This window comes from Cricetulus griseus, chromosome 7, assembly GCF_003668045.3.
Source record: "Cricetulus griseus strain 17A/GY chromosome 7, alternate assembly CriGri-PICRH-1.0, whole genome shotgun sequence".
In the NCBI taxonomy this organism is placed as follows: domain Eukaryota; kingdom Metazoa; phylum Chordata; class Mammalia; order Rodentia; family Cricetidae; genus Cricetulus; species Cricetulus griseus.
Genome location: NC_048600.1, coordinates 71,805,319 through 71,822,100, shown reverse-complemented (window position 1 = coordinate 71,822,100; position 16,782 = coordinate 71,805,319). Strand labels below are relative to the sequence as shown.

The 16,782-nt window shown below is 48.4% G+C and overlaps 1 protein-coding gene across 3 annotated transcripts in view; it reads right to left on the bottom strand.

The window, feature by feature from the left end:
• Galnt10 (polypeptide N-acetylgalactosaminyltransferase 10) overlaps nucleotides 1–16,782 on the bottom strand; it is a 141,752-nt gene that overhangs the window by 23,226 nt on the left and 101,744 nt on the right. For all 3 annotated transcript variants that reach the window (XM_027427436.2, XM_027427435.2, XM_027427437.2), the window contains one exon: nucleotides 626–811. In XM_027427436.2, coding sequence (XP_027283237.1) covers nucleotides 626–811 — 186 coding nt within the window. The remainder of the gene's footprint in view (nucleotides 1–625; nucleotides 812–16,782) is intronic.

The window sequence follows — 16,782 nt, the reverse complement described above, 5'->3', positions numbered from 1 at the left end:
ACATCTCAACTTCAGTTTCTCTGGCTACAAACAAGACCAGCTCAGTCCTGTTCACCCTTGTGAGGCTAGGTGATCTTTTCTGAAACCTGGACCACAGTATTGGTGTTAAGCAGTAACTACTTTCATTTGATGTGAAGACACGCCCCCCCCCCAATTTGGTTCTTTTGTTTAAGACATGAATTCCAGTCTGGCCTTAGACTCAATATTTAGCTGAAGATGACTTTGAACTTCTGATCCCTCTGCCTTCACCTCCCAAGTGCTGGGGTGACACAAGTGTGTCCCCATTCTTCATTTATGCTGTGCAATACTGGGGATTGAACCCAGAGACTCATGTGTGCTAAAAAGGTGCTCTACCAACTGAGCTATATCCCCCAGGCCCTGTAATTTGCCTCTCTATAGTAGAAAGCTTTGGCTTGCTCTCCAACAGACTTAAAGCTATCCAAGGAAAGTCATCTGGTCACCAATGTTTAACACTTTCCTACTCTATGAAACAAGGGGACAGGACTGGACTTCTGAGCCCCCTATGGGGCCTGGAGCTCTGCTGGGTGCTGTCAGGCAATCAGAAGTCCTAGTGTCACCTTGGGGTGGCAGGCCACACACCCACTCCAGGGTGCCCACTCCTTACCAAGCAAAGGGGGGAGCCAGTTGACATTGGCTTCACAGTGCGAGTCTAAGAACGTGATGACGTCTCCGATGGCGGCTGAAGCCCCCAGCATTCGGGTCCTTATGAGGCCTTCTCGTTTCTTGGTACGGAGAATCCTCACACTGGGGAAAAGGGCCATGTAGTCCTCCAGTGGCTTCTTCAGGTGCTCTGTGAGGAGACAGAGGGGCAGAGGTGGAGCAGAGAGGCTGTGTGGGAATCACTCCTTCACCCAGCACAGTTTGGACACTGATTCCCAGTTCACTGCCTTGCAGGCCTCAGACAGAGCCAAGAAGGGCAGGGCCAACATCTACAAACCGGGAAACTGAGGCTCACAGAGGTCCAGTGATGCACCAGGGCTGGAACACAGAGAGGCTTCACAGGCAAGGGTGGGAGCACAGGCTGCTGCTTATTCTTCTCTGGTGCCTAGTCCCTCATTTGCTCATAGAAAGACTGTTGTTTCCTGAGGTGACTGACCTTCCTCTTATGTCCAACTTGGGTAGGCTGACTGCCCTCCCGTGGAGTAAGTGGGAGGGGCATGTGGCTCAGGCCTCGCCATTCATGGCACTCCATCCCTTGTGATTGGCTCAGGGATGGCCATGCAACCTTCGAAGGTGCTTTAGCTTAAGCCCTGGGTGGAAACAAGGTGAGGAAAAAGGGTCCAGGGAGCTACCAAGGCTGTGGGCAGCCTGTAAACAGGACAGAGGGTGTGCTGGTTAGATTTAGCATCACCTAAGAGACTCAGCTTTGGGTGTGTCTGTGAGGGAGTTTCCAGAGAGGATTAAATAGGGGAAGGAGCCACCCTGGATGCTGGTGGCAGCACAAGCACAGAGACACACTGTGTTGATGACATTTCTATTCACCACTCCCCAAACACGAAGCAAACAGACTGTCCTATACATGACAGCTTTTCTTGTTCTTTTCTTGTTTGTTTACTCTACCATGGGCTGGATTTTTGTCCTATGCCTGGAAAAGTTGTCCTGAATAAGTATTGGAGATTTTCTTTCAGGCCAGTAAGATGACTTATTGGTAAAGCTGCTTGCCACCAAGCCTGATGACCTGAGTTCAGTCGTTGGGACACACGCGATGGAAGGAAACTCACTCCCTCAAGTTGTCCTCTGATAGCCACACTTGCCCTATGGCATATGTGTGCTGCCATTCCCCTCCCCCCTGCACACATAAAATAAATTCTTTTTAAAGCACTTCATATTCCCAGGCATTCTGCCATCCAACTACTAACCATGCCTGACCGTGATTAACTTCCAAGATCAGACGCAACTAGGTGAGTTCAAGGTGGCATGGCTGTAGACACAAGATAATATTTTAAAGAATGTAATAAAAAAGGTTTGAAGAGATGGCTTGGTGGTTAAGAACATTAGCTGCTCTTACCGAAGACCCAGATCAGTGACCAACTGCCCCCACAAAGAGGCTCAAACTTGTATCACGGGAACCAGTGCCCCCTTCTGACCTCCAAGGGCACTGCATGCACATAGTGCATATACATAACATTAGACAAACATTCATATTTATAAAATAAAAATAAATAAGTCCAGCCTTCCTGTTGGTCTCTCTTGATGTCCATCAGGGCTTGGGATTTAATGAAAATCTAGGATGGCTTAGAAAAAAGTTCAAAAACAAAAATGAAAAAACCCTGTAGCTTACACCACAGTCAGTGATAGCTGATGTCCTTGAGTCAGGAAAGCTGTGTGTTCACCACCCTCATTCCTTAGAACAGATTTCCCAGACAGTGCATCTGGTTACAAACAATCTAAAAGCATAAGGACCTGGTTAAAAAGATAACAGTGTTGTCTGTAACTGAAGATGACACTAGCCTCCACACAGAAAACTCATACATTCCCAGAGAAACTGGAACACATGGGCTAAATTCGGGATACAACTCAGTATTTAAAAGTCCATAGGATGTGTGTGTATCAGCTGGCAAATACAGGTTAAAAATGATCAAAAAAAATACCATTCACATGTCAGTAAGAGCAAGTACACAGCCTCAGAAATACAAATCATTAGCCATGTGTGGAGGTGCACACCTTTGACCCTAGCACTTGGGAGGCAGAGGCAGGTAGATCTTTGTGTTTGAGGCTAGCCTGGTCTACAGTGAGTTTCAGGACATCCAGAGATGCTACACAGAGAAACCCTGTCTTGGAAAACAAAACAAAATATAATATAAAACATAGCTGGAAAATTCAAAACACCAAGACAGATGGGAAGACATCCCTTGCTTGGGCACCAGGGGTGAAGACAGCAATGGTTCCTAGTGACACAGACTTAAAGCTGCTAAAATCACAGTGCCTTCTTTGCAGAGGTGATAGCCAACAAACTGCTCTTAAAATTTACATGGCCATGAAGGATCTAGAATAGTGGAGGTCTTTTAGAAAAGAAAATGTTGGAAGACTCATGTTTCTTGATCTCTTCATCGACTGAGTTTTCTATACAGTTGTAGTAATTAAGAAAGCATGAGAGCCACAGAGATGACTCAGTGGGTAAAGGTGATTGCCACAAAGCTTGGCAACCTGAGTTCTATTCCTGGGACCATGTGGTGGAAGGAAAGAATAGATTCCCACAAGTTGTCCTCTGACTTTCACACATGGCACACTTGTGCCTCATACGTATGCATACACACACATACTGAACATTATGGGTATAAGGATCCACCTGCCTGCATCCCCCAAGGCTGGGGTTACAAACATACACAGCCATGCTTGGCTTTTTACAGGAGTCCTGGGGATTTGAACTCAAGTCCTCAATCTTGCACAGTAAACACTCTTACCCACTGAGCCATCTCCACAGTTCCCATACTTGTTTTTAAAGATAACTTTACATTAACCCATAAATGTATGATTGGTACCATTTACAATTAACCGTGAATAAACAAAACACAGTGACAAATAAAAATAGAATCAAGCCTAGCTTTTGTTTTAGTTTTGCCCTCCCCAGTGGTGAACTGGAGGTCAGGTCTGTCAGAACAGGTGATCTGGGAAGCTAGCAGAGGCCCTCCACTTGATGTACGGGAGGAATGAGAAGCAGGGCACTGGTAAGAGGCACATCCCCCTGCTGGGATCCTGTGGAACCATGAAGGTCACCCCAGGTACCATTTACAACTGCTCTTAGGTGGGGGTTGTGGGCCACAGAGACTTAAGACTTCAGAAACCTCTTCAGGATGAAGGGTGCGGCAGGTAGTGTTGCTTGGTGTCACGAAGGTGGAGCAATTGAAAAATATACTGGGGAGAGATTTCCCCACTATGTACTCCTGGTCCGGTTTGCACTCAGTGAGTGAGCACAGCAAAGAGGTGTGGCCAAGCTCTGGTGGGCTTGCAGGTGTTTCTGCAGGAACAGTCTCTCCTAGGAAAGAGGAAACCCACAAGTCTCTGCTCAGTGCTGCTTCTGGGCTGCGTTCAACCAGTGGGTCGTTAACTCGTGAGTGAGATTATGGGGCACCACACACCAGTGCTCCCATGGAGGGAGAAATATCACCTCCACTGTGTAATCACTGAGGTCCTCATATGCACAGAGCCCCATCGCTAAATCACCCTAATGCAGCCGGCAGCAGTTGTTACTGATTGGCCAATTAGGGCCTTTCGACAGCTTGTGGTAAAGTTGGAGCGATTATTTAGGGGCAATTACTGGCCTCCTGTCCTTATGAGAAGGTGTGTTTACTCAAAGCAGGGCCGCCTTATTTTTACCAGTCTCCTTGCACAGGAGACAGCTCAGAAGGTCACAGGATTTGGAGCTAAAAGGAACTGCAAATGAGGACGATGATGGTCACCATGGTGACAATTACAGGGGACACCTGCTGAGCCTGACTCACACACAGGTCTCCCCACTTTACATGCATTACCTCAGCCATCCACAACACAAGAGTATCGAGTGTTCCTGTTTATAGAAGATACAGACAGTTACAAATTAGGACACCGTGTCCATAAACTGATTTCACCTCTCACACACACCCTATACACACACCCCATCACTCAGTTCTACCCCTTTTTATTAAGGATTGAGGAGGGCTCGAGAGTTAGAGACTTTACCAGATTCACACAGTAGGTAAACAAGGCAGGGTCATCTCCCAGGTCAGGACACAGGATTCCTTCCAGTGTCAAAAAACGCTTTCCACTGCCCACATCTGTCCCTCTGCCTGAGGCTCGCTGTGTGTGTTCACGCTTGGGATGTACAGAGAACCATCTCCATAGCCTCCTACTGTGTGGGAGGACTGAGCATACAGTGCTAGCCAGTGAGGGATGTGGTCACGTTTATTTCCTCCCTGTCTTGCCTAAGGTCCTGACGCTTATGGAGTCTGTATTGTGTGGAAAGGCTAGGGAATTCATGAAGAAGGGCATTTGACTTTCAGTATCAGTCTCCATCCCCTCCCAAGAATGCTTGCAGGGTGATCATGGGACCCTGGACTCTGCATCACTCTAGGAGAGGCTGAATTGTCTCCTTGCACCCCCCTTCAAGACCCACATTGGGGGGACTGGGCGGATGCCATTGGTCCTGTGTGAGGAGGAGGTCAGAGGAGAGGAAACTGAGCCTGTGGGGAGAAAGGTCTCACCCCGAGTTTCTCAGCTGGTGAGGCTGAGTTCAGGGGACTTGAGGCCACCTCTCTCTCTCAATTTGGAGGGTGGAAGGTTCTCTCCTTCCATCACGTGGGTTGTAGTGATCACAGTTTGTCAGGTGCCGTGGCAGGCACTTTTACATGCTAAGCCAGCCATCTTGCTAGCCTCTTGCTGTTGGATTCTCCAGATGGATCTCTCAGGAAGCTGAGCTCAGAAGGGCTGCTGATTTGAATTGTACCCCCTAACATGACACATCCACTTTATTTTTGACATAAAGTCTTTCACCAAATCTGGAGCTCGCTGACTGGCTACAGTGGCAAACACCCTACCAGCTGAGCCCATCCCCAGCCCTAGAAGCCTTTTTCTACCTCTGTGATCAGAGTGGGTGCCAGCGTCAGCTGGTGGCTGGAACTCATCTCCACACTCTTCAGCTCAGCTCTCTAAACCAGGCTGTGTGGATTCTCTGTTCATCAGGTGTCCAGCATCAAGCCAGGCGCCTGCATGTCACTGCTGAATTCTCTGTGGCTTCTGGCTTCCAGTCAATGCCACTGGGGGACTGTCCATAAAACCTCGAGAAACTTCCCAGTCCAGTCAACATGCTAACACAATCAACAAGCTAAGTGCCTGTTGCCTCCAAGCAGGCTCGGTGTCCCTTGCGTTGGCTGGACGCAGAGACAGAAAACAAGCACCCCTCTAGCTGGTCCTCAAGACACCTGGAGGCACCACAGTGTGCTGCCTTTTGTGTACTTGTGGGTGTTCTGGGTCTCGTGATGTCCTGGCTCTGCCGGACTTTTCTGGTGTGGACCCTCACCTTTGTTTGTTTGTTTTTCAAGACAGGGTTTCTCTGCATAGTCTTGGCTGTCCTGGAACTTGCTCTGGAGACCAGGCTGGCCTTGAAGATCTCTATGAAGAGATCTGCCTGCCTCTGCCTCCTGAGTGCTGGGATTAGAGCGGTGTGCCACCACTGCCTGGCCATGGGCCCTGACCTTTATGGTCACCACATGCTTTCTGTGTGCCAAAAGCCCTGTGTGATATGCTGCTATATATTTGGGTCATTTCATTCCCAAGACTCTAGAAGGTGTCACTGATGACCCTCTTTTCCCCATATGGGGAATCCAAGGATCAGCAAAGTTCTGCACGAAGCTGCATTCGGCCAGCTGGAGTTGATGGCCAGGAATCAGGCAGGTGTCAGGCATCATTAACCATGTGACTGAACTGTTTCTCCATCCCTCAGTTGCTCCATTCACCCTGCCTGATGGGTATCACTTTCCAGCTGCCCAATCCCAAACCTCTGGGCATTGACCAGAGGCCCACACCTGCCCATAAAAGTCTAAGTGTAATGGCACTCAGGATCTGTGACATTGTAAACCCAGCCCTTGCTTGCATGGCTGAAAATGGGGAGCCAGCTGTGGCCTAGCAAAAGCGTCTCTGAAGAACTCTGTTGAGATGAATCGAGAGAGCCCTTGGGGAAGGAGGGCTAGGAGATGTCTTTCTGTAAAGTGCATACCCTGAAAGCACAAGGACCTGAGTTCAATGCCCAGGATCCAGTCAAGAAAGCTGGATGTGGTAGCCAGTGCTTGGAATACCAGAGCTGGGGGTAGAGACAGGTGGATCCCTGAAGCTTTCTGACTGATCAGCTTAGCCTCATCGGTGAGCTCCAGGCCAGCAAGAGACCCTGTCCCAAAACACAAGGTGGTTAGTGTCTGAGGAATGACACCCAAGGCTGGTCTCTGGTCTCCAGATGCACATGTATCAGTACACACATGACCCCTAACAAGCTTGCACATGCAGATACATGTGTGTGCACACACAGACATTGAAATGACATTCAAAATTGTCACACTGGTATGTACTTTTTCTCCACTCTCTCTTCTGCATTCCTGTTCCATTAACTGGGGTTGGGCCTGAAGACCTGCAGACTGCTTCCCTGATCTTGAAATGGGTCCATTCCTATTCTCTAGAGAACTTCAGCCTGAGGCACATTGCAGAATTGTCAGTGATAAAAGACACTTGATCCTGAGAGAGCAGTCTTCCGGCCCAGCTCCGTACCTGGGGCAGGTGCTTCTTGCAAGACCCCTAATTGCTGTGATGACCAAGCTTCCGAGAACAAGCAGGTGTCCACTGTCATATTTAGATAGGGCTGTCCCCACCTGTTCACCTCTGCAGGTCATCCCTTTAAATACTTCCTACTGACTGGAGCGAGGTCTCCCAAATGCCAATGGCCCCTTCCTTCTCCAAAGACTCCAGAGGGCATGATAGATCTTTCCTTTCACCACAGAGGCTGCTGGGAGAGCACGCACGCAGGGGGAATGTTTTACATCCGCATGCCTTTTGTCTTGGAGGCTGAAAACATCAAGACCACCACAGATCTGTGGGAAGCAGGCAGAAGCTCTTTGTCATAGGCCACAGAACATCTGGCTGGACCCCTTTTAATTATGGCTTCATGTCTCTCTATGTAACAGCTGGCTCACATGCTGCCTTTTAAAAGTCTGAAAATTTATAAATCACATAATCGGCTTAAGATGACCACTTTTCAGAAATTTCCATATAATGCCACAACTGTGATATTACAAAGAAATAACAAAATAAAGAGTTTCCGTGTGTAAATGTTTGGGTTGAAAGCAGGAGGAAGATGAGGCCAAGCATTGTATAGCCAGGACTCTGAATCCATGGGTGATATAATCTTCTTCAACTGTGCGTGGAAAATACTAGAAAAATCAATTGCACCTGTACTGATCATGTCACAGACTTGTTTTTCTTTAATGATCCTCTGGACAAGGATAAAGCCTAACACAGGGTAACATTTCAATGAGGCTCAATAACTACTCACACAGTATCCACTGTACTGTGTATGATAACCCATGTAGGGGTAATTAAAAATTTACATTTATGTGTGTGTATGTGTGCACATGTGCATGTATATTCTTGTATGTGTGTATAGGCTATGGCATACATGTGCAGGTCAGAGAACAACTTGCAGGAGACAGTTTTCTCCTTCAACCATGTAAGTCCTGGGGATTAAACTCTGGTTATTAGACTTGGCAGCAGGTAGCTTTACCCACTGAGCCATCTCTCTAGCTTCCAATAATGCAGAGATGTTTTACTGGAGATGGAGGGGCATGTGCAGGTTCTATGCAACTGCTACACCATCTTTCATCAGGGACTTGAGCATCTGCAGATTTTGGTATCCATTGGGCTCCGAGAGCCCAGCTCCCAAGGACACAGAGGAATCTCTGTCTTTGTAACTGTCAAAGTCCGACATATATTTTAATCAGTGAATGGGGTGTGTGTGTGTGTGTGTGTGTGTGTGTGTGTATCTGTCCATATGTTGTGCACACACACCTATGCAGGTGTTGCTCCTGAGGAGTCATCTACCTTGTTTCCCATGGGTTTGTGAACCCCAGTGTCCTGCCTATCTCTGCTTCCCCAGTGCTGGGATTGCAGGGGTCTGCCACCATGTCTGTTTTTTTTTTTTGTTTTTTTGTTTTTGTTTTTCCCATGGGTTCTGGGGATTGAATTCAGGTTCTCATGCTTGCATGACAAACACTTTGCCAACTGAGCCATGCTCCCAGCCCTTGCATTAGAAACACACACACACACACACACACACACACACACACACACACACACACACACAACCTCTGGTGGAGTCAAAGTCAATGCACACATTGTGTCCCTGAAATACACAGATTCTTGGATGAGTCAAGGAGGAAGATACAAGATGGAGGCTGTATCTTGTTGAGCCTCCTCAGCAAGAACCTTACCTGGGTATGGAAGGCGTTTTGGATGGCAGGTGGCAATGGGAGTAAAGAAATAGGAAGAGAAGTCGGAGTGAAATTGTACTGGTTGTTTCTGGAGGGAAACTCAGAGATGAGGGGAGAAAGGAGCGGGTCAGCGACACCACAGACAGCCCTTGTGGTAGGGTGGTGGAGGGGGGTATCCAGAGGTTGTTGTTGATTGCCTTGGAACCAGCAATGACAAGCCTCTCTGTGGCCTCTTCCATCAAGGGCTCAGTCCAGCCCTAAGTCCTCCATGATGCTTCTGGGCACATGTGACCTTTTAGGATCTGAGAGCCACTGGGTTCATTGAATAGTCTTAGATTGTAGGGTTAACACAGAGTGAGTCCTTGAGCAGAAGCCAGTGGACATGGGGACAGCTGACTCCAACATGAACCTACTGAGTTCTACCTCATCCTAAGGATCTTGGAAGACCCCACTCCAAGAAAGCTAACCATAGCTGGTACCTGTGGGAATAGACTTGGTGGGCTAGCACTGGCTGAGTTTATGAGCAGTTGTGATGGTTGGGACTGCCAACTTGGCAGGATCGACAACTGCCCAGGAGACAAACTTTAGGCCAGTCTGTGAGGGCACTTCTAGGTTAGGTTAACTGAGGTGGGAGAATCCACCCTAAATGTGTGTGGCACCAACCATGCCTGGGTTCCTGGACTGAATAAAAAGGACCAAGTGAGTTGAGCACCAGCATCGCTCCCTGCTCTTGACAGTGAACACAACGTAGGCAGTCGCCTCTAGCTTCTGCCTCTAGGGTTTCTCTACCATGACAGACTGTACCCCAAACCACGAGCTAAAATAAGCCCTTTCTTTCTAGTTGCTTTTGTCAGGTACTTGGTCACAGTACAAAAGGGGTAACTAGTACAACAGTGCCTCAGGAATTCAAAAGCACCCCTCCTTCAGTGAGGTGCCTGCTGGTCCATGGCATAGGTTAACCTAAACTTTATAATGGCCTGAGATCGCATGGCTGGACACCTGTATAACTTCCCGAAATGTTTTGGTTGCCATCACATTACAAATGACCCCACTCCTCATATGTACAGGTCTCTGGTCTGAACATGCCTTTGGTGGTTTTAAGAATGGATTTAAGAGGGATTATGCTCTCCCTCAAGCAGAGGCATCCTCCAGCCAGCTCCCAGGGCTGGAAAGCACTTCATCACACAAATGAACTGCTTGTCCCTAGTCCATGCAAGATGAGTCACCTATTGAGAGAATTTCTATTACCTAGACAGACAGCCTTGCCTGCATTTTTAATTTCAGCTAAATGCCTTGGTCTTTTTTCAGCAGGTGGGCAGGGGCATAAATCTGTTTAATAGTCAGACAACGAATAAAAATACTCAGAAAGCCACCTTGATGGAGTTAATTATGCCCTCTTTTCCAAAAGTGACTCCCCACCAATCAGCTGCGGCCTTCCCCAGCTGTGGCCTATCCAGGGAATCAGGCTCCTGGGTGGTTCTAGTCCTGGGCTCTCGGTGGCTGTTTTTAAATCATGTCACTTGACAGATGTCTAGGAGTAACACATGTTTCATGTGGGATGCAGGCTTCCATGCCAATCACTCACAGTGTTATCAAGAAATGAAAAGGAAAATTTCCATCCCAGCAACGCACTGGCCTGTCAGCTTGTCATTTGCTAAAGGGCAAACGTGCCTCCTGGGGGATTTCCTGCACAGTTCATAGAAAGAAAAAGCCAAGTACATGCAAGAGATTTCTAAGCACCTCTCTTCCGCCCATCAGCTCCTCATCAAGAAAGAAAAGGGCAGGCAAGATGGCTGAGAGGGTAAAGGTGCTTGCTGCCAAGCCTGACAACCCAAGTTCCATCTCTGGTACCCACATGGTGGAAGAAGTGACTTCTGCAAGTTGTCCTCTGAACCCCACATGCATGCTGTGGAATATGTGCACCCCCCCACACACCAGTTAAAAAATAATTAGAAAAAAATGCTAGGAATGAGGCTTAGTCAACAAGGTGCTTGTCAAGCAAGTTTGAGGGCTTGAGTTTGGATCGCCAGCACTCAAGTTAAAAGCTGACCATGGTGGTGTGTATCTAGAATCCCAGAGCTGGGGAGTGGGTAGAGACAAGGAGGATCCCCTGAGTTCCCTGGCCAGGCAGTCTAGGCAAATTGGTGAGCTCCAGGTTTAGGGAGAGACTCTGTCTTCAAGAACAAGGTGGAGAATAATAGAGGAAGACACCTAGAATTGACCTCTGCCCTCCATGTGCAGGTGCATACATGTGTTTGCATACCCCAAGCACATATGCATACAGACATATAAACATGCACTAAACACACACACACACACACACACACACACACAAAGGCACGCATGCACGCACAAACACCATACCACACCACACTATCAACACCACCACCACCACTCCAAACCAACACTGGGTATTTGGACTAGGGCAGGAATACTAAGGGCAGGAACTTTTGAGATTTTTGGCTCCTTCTAGAAGTTTCTACCTAAGAATTAATCTGATAGACAGGAGTCTTCAGACCTCTCATTCTGCTACCACAGTTCATGTGGTGACAATCCAGGTCTCTCGACAGTGTCGGGTCTCGATATTCTCATCTCCCTAGACCTGCCTCCCCCAGTCTCATGTTCCATGCTGCTGATTCGGCTCTGAACATCCTATTTTGTGTCTCTGTCCTAGGGAGTCATAGCCATGCCTCAAGAGCTTCCCACAGCAGTGTCCAGAGATGATGCTTACTCACTGTCCCTGGGGGCTGCTGGGGGCTCCTGTCTGACACTGGTTTCTAGGGGGCAGGGCACAGGGCACGGGGCAATTCATTTCCCTGGTGGCACCTAGTGTATGGAAGTTGCTGAGACATCTGGTGAACAATGCTGATTTGATCTACTTTGTCACTTTCTGCTTTTACAGTTTTGGATCCCCAAACGCCATGAGCGCCTTGAAAACTCGCCTGCCACCAGAGGGAAGACAGAAAGCACACTGGGGGAAGCTGCCATTTGGACACTCTCTTGGGGTGTCCAAAAGATGGCAAGTATCAAGGAGCTGGCCACTCAGGAAGTTCCCATGTAAATGCCACTCTGTATTTAACAGAGGAGTGATGTGTGGTCTTGGCCCATCATATCCAAGTCTGCTCTATGACAGGGAGATGAGGTAGGGAGAGGTAGAGAATTTGCCCGGTGTCAGCATCTGTGCTCTCTGGTTCAGGCATCTGCCTGTCTGCCTGGAGCCAGAAAAACCACCGCAGGGGACTAGCACCAAGGAAAAAGTTCACACAAGAGCTTCCACCATTATCTTCTTCCACTGTCAATCCAATGGGAGGTGGAACTGACTGACCCAACCTCAGATGTTGGATTCATGGTTAGACTTCATGACCTTGAAAACTCTCTCCAGTCCTGGCACCGTGTGATTTTACTGTTCCACCATGCAATGCTCCAGGAATGGGGGAAACCCAGCTGGAGCTTGACTCCTTCCGAGAGGCACCCCATAATCAGCATAGACAGTGCTTTCCTTTTTATAAACGCCACCCTATTTATCTACCCCTGTAATTTTTCTCTCTGCCCCAGCTGTGATCAATTTGTACTTTGCTAGGTTTGTTTTCATTCATCAAAGGCCAGAAAACACACATCAGTGCTGCTCGGAGGAGTGGGGGAGGATGCTACGGTATGAGGAGCTGTGTTCGAGGTGATGCAGGCTAGAGTTCTGTCTTCAGAACCCAGAGCAGCAACGGGCAGGATGTCCCAGGCCTCCAGCTGAGCACCAGCTGCTTGATGCCTGAGGATTCCCATCTGTTTCATGCTTAATCATGAACGTGCAGATAACCACACCGTTCCCCGACAGTCAATGCTCCCATCTCAGGTAGAGACCAGAAGATACTGAACGTAGCCTTAGCATCATAAGTTCAGATCCAAATAAGGAGGGTTGTAGGCCTGTGTGTGCTGTGGCAAAAAGCAACCAGTCCTGTTTTGACCATCTAGGGACCCAGGTAGTCATCAGTCAGGAAGCCAGCATCAGGAGAGGCAAGGGGTGTGAGCTCAGGCCACAGTAGTGACCCAGAGCTCCGCAGTGTTAACCTTCCTGGGCTTGTTACCTTGCTTCACTGCCCAATCACTGGGACCTCATTTCCTGAGGGTGACCTGTTCCCCCCCCCCCCAGGGAGCATATAAAAACATGGTACCAGAAAAGCACATTTATGTTTGGAAAATAGGACATACAAGACAAATTAAATGCCACTTTTAAAACCCACTATCCAAGTGGCTTCCTTTAGTTCTTTAGAGTTTGCTTGGCCTTTTATGTCCCTAAGGTGAAGAGAAAATCTGTGCAGCCAGGTCAGCTTTCCTCATTCTGCACTTGAGAGATAGCACAGATACGGGCAGCTGAGCCTCCAGGACTGGTCAGGGGTGGCATGAACGGATGGGGAGCTGGATGACAAGTTCAGACCTACATCTAGAGAGAAAGGCATTCCTGCTCCACAGACAATAGGACACTACATACAGCGACCGCCGTCTTTAGACACAGCACCAAGCAACCTCCAGGATCCTCTCCTGCATCCCAAGCTGGATACAGGAATACAAAGACTAAGTGGCAACAGACTCAGTGATCAGTCTGAGTCCAGAGCTTGTGTTTCTAACCTCTGGGAATCCTTAAGTTGTGGATGTGTGTGCAAAGATTAGCAGACACCCTTGAGGAATGGGTTCAGTGTAGAGCAAGTCCACAATAGGAGAGACTACCCGAGCTGGCTGCAGTGGAATTCATAAGGCTGGACATTCTGGGAGAGAGAGAACACTCACAAAGGCACAGGGCCCTAGAGCCTCTACAGACCCAAGGAACTTGAAACCAACGACCTTCGCTAATGATCATCTCATTAACATGCACTGAGTAAGTTGTTCATAATTGCTTTAGATGGAAAGGGTACAGTTCCTAAGGGTGTACAAGTACCAAATGTGCTCTTTGCTGGGAAGCAAGAATTCAGTGTAGGCAGGATTATGACACAGTGACCTTGTAGGAGATGGGCCACAATAAAGCCTTGTAGGAAGTACGTGACTAGATCGATGACCTTGTTTTCTCAAAGAATACCACTTGCCAAGTAAATGAGAAATAAGCTCTGTGAATAAATAAAACATTACAGATGAAAATGTCATAGTTTCTGTGAGAAAAAAAAAAAAAACCTAGACATACCTGGGAAGAAGGAACCTCCACCTAGGAACTGTCTCTTCCATCAAGGTGGCTTTTGGTGTTTAATTGCTATTGATGTAGGAAAGTCCAGCCCGCTGTGATGGTGCTGCTCCTGGGCAGATGGGCCTGGCTGAATAAAAAGTAGCCGAGGAAGCCAGGGGGAAGCAAGCCCATAAACAGCATTCCTTCATGGTCTCTGCTGCCAGGTTGCTGCCTTGCCTTCCCTCAGGTTGCTTCTGGTCACAGTGTCCTAGCACAGCAACAGAGAATCCAACTACAAGAGATAAGGTTTCTTCTGGCCACGACCAGATTGTTTGCTCTACCCATTTCATGGGTCACCACTGTTGGCAGCCTGGAGCACACCATTTCTTGCCTTTCTCTGTGTTTGTTCGCCCCCCTCCCCGAAGTGTGTTTGTGGAGCAACCTGTTTTTTGTTTTGTTTTGTTTTGTTTTTTTTCACTCAATGTGGCAGAACTCTGCTGATGTAGTTCGGACACAGACCCACTCACGCCAGCTGGTCTCAAGTTCACTATTGTAGCCACGGCTGTCTCTGAACTCCCTGATTCCCCTGCCCCCATATCCCAGAGTACTGGGGTCTCAAGTAAGCACCACACCTGGCTTCCACAGCAGTGCTTTCAAACAGCTGCATTCTACACCGGACCTATACTGCACTCACCTCCTGTTTCTAACACAGTATGACTAAAAGTATGGCAAGTATGTCATGGTGGCCATCTGTAGACACACTCACTGGTTACACACGACTATTTCTCTAGGCTAGAATTGAGCAGTAGATTCTGTAGATGACGAATACACACTAATCTTAGTTTTGGAATGATAAACAAAAGTAGGGCCCCTCTCAAAGAGAAGGGCCCACTCATATATGAGAATAGACATGGACAGCGCAGAGTATGGGGAGAGGGATAGAGGCAAGAGAAAGAAGGAAGGAAAGGAGGAGGTAGGGAGGAATAGAGGAGAAGAAAGGAAGGAAGAAAGGAAGGAAGGAGGGAAGGAAGGGAGGGATGGAGGAATCAAAATGGGAGAAAGAAAGAATGAAAGAGAAGGGGAGGGCAAGCTCAGAGTCCAGCTGGGTTTGGGTGGAAACCACTCATTCGGAAGGTCCCCAAAGGCAGGCTTCACTTATCCCGGGGCCTTAGGACCACCTGTGCCTTGGAAGGCATGCCTGGTCACTACCAAAGCCAGAGGTCTGACAAATCCAGGGACATAGGCAGCCTTGCTCCAGTGACCTCATGCTGGCCCATATTCTTGCCCTACTCCTCTAAGCCAGTTCAGATGACCGTGCAGTGAAATGAGGCCACTGTGACGAGTGGAAGTTGCGAAGCTGCATTTTCCTGGTGCTAAGGGTATAGGAAGGAGGAGACGGCGCTCGAGAGAGAGAGCCCCCCCTGCTCTGCTCCAGAGCGGGCACCAATTAAGATGATTACTGGTTTCCCTACAACACAAATACTAATGGCCTGTCACACTCTGGCATATTTTTCTTGGTAACCTTCAACTCCGAGTTGATTAATCAGGCTCTTGTGGGAAGGCTCAAACATGCTTGGGCAGAACGCACAGAAACTAGCCCAGAACTCTGAAGGTTGGTGATGGGGTGGAGGAACCACACTCGCAGGGAAGAATAGCGTGGGGAGCTCCACCACAATCTGTGGGGGAGATGTCCTGAGAATGAACCAAGAATGAGAAATGGGGGTGAAGACTAGCTATGTGACCCCACTGTCGCCTACAGCCCTGCTGGTTAAAATGGACGGTAACTCCTGTCCCATTCCCTAAAGAGAAGGACACCATGGCGACTGACAGGACTGACAGCTCCCTTAGCACATGAGGGAATGGGAGTGAGCACAGTTCCTGAATTAGAAAGACTCAGGTAGTTCCCTGCCTACCCCTCCTCCCCCCCCTTCATGTAACTGGGGCTGGTCTCAAACTCCCTACATATCCAAGGATGACCTTGAACTTCAGATCCTCCTGCCTCCATCTTTCAAGGGCTGGGATTATGGGCATATGCCACCATGCTGGGGACGGAACTGGGGCTTCTTGCACACTAGGCAGACACTACCAACTGAGTCACATCCCAGCTCAATGCCTACCTTTTTCACAGACCAGCTCTGCCAAGGTACTTAGGTCTCTGGTTCCTCATTCGCCAAGCAGGAAGCCAGTGACTGACAGGACGAGCACCCATTGATAATTACTAAATAATAACTGTCTGCAAGCCAGATTTAATGGTTATTAAACTACGGCTGTCTGCAAGCCAGGAAGAACGGCACAGGTCTTGAAGCCTCAAGCAGCTCCTCAGTTACAAAGGTACCTTCTGATGCAGAATGTTGCAATCTTGGTGGTCATGGTCAGTGTAACACTCAGTAATGATGAAGATGTGGTGGGAGCTGCACGTGGCTGCTCTTCACTTTCCTCTTCCATCAAACACAGCAGAAGATCTAAAGTTTGTCCCTCTAGCCCAGTGGCTTTCCCCAGCCTATCCCCCTACCAAAAAAAAAAAAAAAGGCATCCAGGAACATCCTGGACCTCGTGCTACCAAATGGCAGGCTTGGTAAATTCTGACCAGCTCTTAGCAATGCACTGTAATACCTGGGCTGGAGGACTTGAGAGTGGACTACATACAGGCCTTGTGTCTCTGGAGCT